At 38.9% G+C, this 5,824-nt stretch overlaps 1 protein-coding gene across 1 annotated transcript; it reads right to left on the bottom strand.

Annotated features, from left to right (window-relative positions):
- Window positions 1-2,004: 2,004 nt before the first annotated feature.
- LOC140636421 (patched domain-containing protein 4) lies at window positions 2,005-3,537 on the bottom strand. The gene has a single exon (XM_072831635.1). The coding sequence runs from the start codon at window positions 3,535-3,537 to the stop codon at window positions 2,005-2,007; it is 1,533 nt and encodes a 510-aa protein (XP_072687736.1).
- Between the last annotated feature and the right edge of the window lie 2,287 nt (window positions 3,538-5,824).

The raw sequence follows: 5,824 nt of genomic DNA, 5'->3' as shown, positions 1-5,824 counted from the left end.
AAACTCAGTAACCTCAAGGTAGGACAAAGCAAACTTCATTTACTAAAATAAAATTTGGTTAAATGGTTTTCATTTTAGGGGCAGTTCTTTCCCTTAATATCCTGATAAACTCCTTATTCAGAAAGTACATTTGTTTTGTCATTTTGTTACTTCATTAATCTATTGACTTCATTTCCAAAGACTGTAACCAGAATTAAATGGTCTGTATCTCTTTTCTGAACCTAACTGAGTCCAGGAGGTTTTTCCTTTTCTTCCCCCATTCCTCAGATTTTAATATTTTAGATTCAATTAAAATATACAACCAAAGTTGATGGGAAACAGTAGCTCTCTTCCAGGTAAGAGAGGTTACTAAAAGATTTTATAGTCACTGGACATTTGTTCAGTCCTACCTGAAAATTAACTTATTTTACTGCTTGGCATGGGAAAAGGCATTTTCTAGTAATTTTCTGTGACAGGAAGCACAGCATTAATATTAATCCATGTAAGCACCCAACAGACTAAATCTATCTGCTGGGGAGCAGTTTGACATGTTAACTCAATGAAAACATTTACTTCGGTACTTTTTAGGAGAGAATTCAGCAGCAGTTACAGTTAATATGCCACCTTGGAGAGCTACGAACACCCTACGTGATGGCCAACCGAGGAACACTTTCCAGGTCACAAGAACAATGATATTGCAAGAAGCTACAAAACAATATTGCAGTAGTTATAGTAACCACTACTGTAGTGATCATGGCCTGATCAATGTGCCAAATATTAATGCAAGGAGCACACTAGACTTTATAGGATTAGGATATTTTCCTTATGCTAAGAACCAGTTGGTGGTGCATGATGACTGGTGATGATACATTTATTCTGTTTCATTCTATGACGCCTCCTAGTTAGATCTCCTTTCTCCTACATTAATTATCTGTATTCCATGGCAGTATATTTTCATCATCTAAAATGAGAGCACTATAACTATGGTATTTCCCAGCTGTCTTTCACACACACACACGTACACACATGCACGATTACACACATGTATGGACAATATGTATAAAATGCTCATTTTCAGTGGGTAAGCTCTCTGAAGGCAGTCAAATCAGCCTTCCCAAATATAGAGAATCATTCAATGCCGATGAAAAGCCTTATCAACTATTTAGCTCCAACATGAAATTTTAACACTTGTCCATGCAGTGATTGATTTAAATGCCTTTTGTGTTTTTTTACTAAAGTCATCCAAAGCTGGAATCTCAAAGTCTGACATCATATGTAGAATTGAATAGGCTCACATCTCTGTTTTTCTTCTTTTTTCACACAGTTGACTAAAACCCTTGCTGTTGAAACATGAGTTGACTTTGAATTGCCATTAATTCGTCTATATTTGGCTAAGGCTGATTTGACTTTTTAGAGAAAGGCCAGCCCATCTGCAAATGGACACTTTCTTCCACACAAACATCAATGTGCACTAAAGACAAGTCTAGGTATATGTATATATGGCATATATACATATATATGTACATGTAAAATGGATTGGGAAGTCCTTTGGTTTAGACAGGATTAAATATGTACTTCCCAAGTGCATAGGTTTCCTTTGACCAACCTGTTCAAAACACAAATAAGAGAAGTGCCATGGCAATTTTGACATTTCCTATCATCTTCCCTATTTAGAGGCCTCCTTTCCTCTCCTCTCCATTTTTTTTAAGCATTCTATTTTTGAAAGCAATTAGAGCTTTTGGCCTTCTAACACCCCATTGGTTTGTCCATTCCTTGGAAGAGCTCCAAGATCACATCCACAAACTTATCTTTAGTGGAGAACAAGGTTGCAAAGAACATTTCCCTCCTCCTTGATTCTGTCTTCCCCCCAAGAAGTGGACACCTTGATGTGTCATGAACAATTCACTCTTGATCTGACTTTCCTTGTTACCCCTGGCCAGCCCAAGCATCTGAGGTCTGAGCTCTACTCTCCCTGCATCATTGTGCAATACTGGAAAAGAAAAAGAATCCATTTGTCTACACCCTTCAGACTGTAGTGACATGATCAGGGTTCTCTTGAATTTCTATGCATTCAATTTCCTCTCTCTCCTTTCGTTTGGCGCGTTTCTTTTTCTTGTGGTGCTTTTTGGAAGGGGGGAAAAAGGTTAGGAACACAGGTAAGATAACAAAACAGTGCAGAAGTGTGCAACCCCCAGTGAGCAGCAAGCATTTGAACAGTGTGAAGGTCAGGTTCGAAGGCACAAATAGGAGGGGGACCAACCCAATAAGAAAAGAAGTAACATTTTGCAAAATGGCTGTCCCATGCTCTTGTAGGGAGCTTTTTATACATTGTGTTCGGGTGTGCTCAGTTGCTAATACAAATGTGTAAAGCAGTGGTGCACAGTGGTCAATGGCAAAATTTAAAGTGTAGATAAGGCACAAGATAGAAATGCAATCCATGTCGACGTTCCATAATGTCATTAAGCCCAGAACGCCCAGCTCAATTGAGGTGACGCTAAGAATTAGCCAGAAGTTTCCCAGAGGGTGGATCACTAGGAAAAAAGTCAGGATTAACACCAGGAGAACACCAAAGCCTGCAATCAGAACAGGCACTGTGACAGACAGGCCATAGTGATCCATGAACACAAAGGAGGGGTTGAACACGATGAATCGGATGCTCTTTGATAGGGACAGGGGCCTCAATTTTTCCAACACTTCTATGACTTCCTTCTGCTTGTCTCTGCTAGTCCTGGCCACCAGATACAAGCGAGAAGCAATAATGTTGTTTTCATCCCCTGCCTTGGAGAAGATGATATCGTTTCGAAAATGCTGGAATTCTGGCTTTTTTAAAAATGAACTTTGTAGGACACTGATAAAGTCACTCTTGTTATTGGCACTGATGTTGCTAACTTTCAGGAACTGGTAATACTGCTCCACCCATGACACTGCAGTGAACCCACTACAGAGTCTCCGCAGATCCTCCTGGACGCTGCTGTTCCAGTACTCCAGGGGCTCGTAGATGTAGAATCCTATCACTGGGCTGTAGTTGCTGAAATATTTCTGCTGAACCATGGCATAGGAAACGCTCGGGGAATCACTGGCTAGTAGATTGATGATGTTGGCTCTGTCACTGATCTGCAAGCACCCCATGAAGGAGAAGGAGGCATATATGAGATAGAGGATGACAACAAATGGCTTCACGTAGATATTGGTAATCCATTCATTGTAATGTTCGCGGAGGAAGTGCTGAATGAAATGGTGCTGGTAGGGGTTCGTCTCATGATGGGATGTCTGTTGATGCCCATCACTCATCACTGTCTGGAACCACACTGGTTTGCGGTCCAGGTATTCTGCAGAGGGGATCTTACAGCAAAAGATGCTATGGTAGCGGTTTTGCTCGAGTTGGCCAGCAAAGACCAGACAGGAGCCAAAGAATGAGAAAATGTAGAAGTAGTTCAACAGAATGGAGACACACATGTTCTGACAGAAGACCTTCACAGCCTCTATGTTTGTGAATGGGCTGGCACCCATGCCAAAGGTAATGAAGTACAGGGAGCTGGTCATGGTATAGGTGACCATCACATCAGAATAGGCATCTGCCACCCTGTCTTTGAAGGGCAAATTCTCTCTTGTTCTCCGCCATCCAGACAGAAGCTCAAATACTCCTTTAGTTCCATGACCTAGTTTTTTAAAAAAAGAAAAAGAATAATTGTTTTTATTTCCTCCTATGGTTCAAGTGAATTCTTTATAGATTATCTATGCTAAGCAGTGCTTTAAACTCCAGTCTGCAAAATGCCATGATCCTCCTACCAGGGTCTCAAAATTTGAGTTACACAACGGGATATATTTAGTTCCTGTGCCCACTTCGGCAAAGTCCAAATTCATTGGTATTCTGGGTAAAACAAAACATGTGTTATCTGTCTTATTGATTCAACAAGTCATAAATGCAATTAACATTATTATGTTATTTTCTCACCCTGCCCACATGTTGTCTCCCTAAATGAGTCACGAATCGCGAATGGCAGGGAGTGTCATTCATGCATCTCCAAATGCCCCTCGACACCAATTGAATGCTTGATCAACTGATGCATTGACTGATAATCCCTAACCTCCACTTGAAGCTGACTTACATACTGTTTTAGGAAATCATAAGATGATTTTAAACACTTAAAAATCACTTTACATTGATTTTACGATGTTCATAATCTGCTTGGTGGCCAAATGGCTTAGAAACCAATTCCTATAGATTTGATTAATTAACATTAGATGTGAATTGAAAAAAAAACCTGCTAGGTCACATAAAAGACAGGGCAAAACCTTCAGGGTGACAGATCACAGCAAGCATTTCCTTTGGGCTCCTCACAGAGCTTTTATTCACGCAGTATGGATGCTAACGGTTGCTTCATTAAAGTGGATGGGGAATGCTTCTTTTTGATCAACTTCTGTGCACTCTTTAATAAGGGTAAAGAAGAAAAAGCTTCATTCAACAAATATTACTTGAGCACTTGCTATGTACCAAATACAGTTAGTTAGATACTGAACTGTTCCCCCGCCTCCCACCATGCTCCCCTCCCTCCAGGAACTTAACACTCTTAAGATAGTACCACTTGCTTCCTTATCAGCAAAAGTTGAAAGCCACTGGGAAAGTAAAGATATCATACCATACCTTCAATTCCCTTGTTTTTACTTCCCTGAATTAGTTCTGTCAATTACCAGCCACAATATATCAATTGCTAACTTTCTGAGTGAGTGAAAATTTCAAAGATCACTCTTGCCCTTGTCGGCAAAACGATACTACACACAACCTTTTCTATGAATGGATACAAGCTGTGTTTGGGCTCTTCTCCAAGAAATCCATTAGACAAAAATGTGGCTTGAAGGCATAAAATGACCTAGTTCAAGAAAACTCGGAAAATGGACTTTGTGCGGCACCTGAATGTTGTAGCATTTCACTTAGTAATGCTTTAACAAACATGATGGATGAAATCTTACTATAACTACTGATCTTGTGTTGTTGATAGGGTTGCTAATAAGCCTACATAATTTTTCCCATTCTTTGTTACTTTTATTTGGGACTGCGATGGCACAGTTAAAAATTATTTCTCAGCTTACCTTTCAACCAGAGGTGGCTTATGTGACATATTTCTGGGTAATGTAACTGATGGTCACCTTAAGATGGTTATTAGAAAACCAGAAGGAGCTTTGCCCTAAATGGCATCATGGAGCCACCAATAAGAGCCATAGTCTACCATCTTCTCTAAGTCTCTTTAGAGAGAGTCAAATCTCCATTTGTCTAAGCCACTGGAAGTACAGTTATTACATGCAGCTGCATCTATTCCTAACCAACAAAGTTTTTTGGGTAAGTTAACAATTCTGAAACGTGTTTTATGAGCATCTAAGAATTCTTGCTTTATAGTTAGACTATAGTATTTATGGGTTTAAATATGCCTAATACGAATATTTGATTTTAAAGATACATGGGTACACCTATATTGCGAATTTTTATTAATCATTAATTGTTATTGCATTGGAGTTCTTCTTATCCTAATTATAAAGCCTATTATCCTCCAAAGTTCTCTCTTGAGTTCTCAGTCAGAAAAGATAAGTTTATCCTAGCAAGTAGAAAGGTTAGGCAAATTACATTTAGGTATAAGATAAGTTTTTGTTTGTTTTTATTTTTTTTTTGCAGATTTTTGGGATTTAATTACTGGCCCAACATATATGTAAGTTAAGTCTAATGATTTTTTTAAGTCTACTGATTCTTGTCATTAATTCTTTATTTCTGTCTTCTGCAAGATTCCTTGACCAAAAAGAATACTTGTTATTTCATTCCCTTGATAAATATGTAATATTAGGATATTAGCTG

Source organism: Canis lupus, chromosome 7 (assembly GCF_048164855.1).
Source record: "Canis lupus baileyi chromosome 7, mCanLup2.hap1, whole genome shotgun sequence".
Lineage (NCBI taxonomy): Eukaryota > Metazoa > Chordata > Mammalia > Carnivora > Canidae > Canis > Canis lupus.
This window is presented reverse-complemented; position numbering and strand designations above follow the sequence as displayed.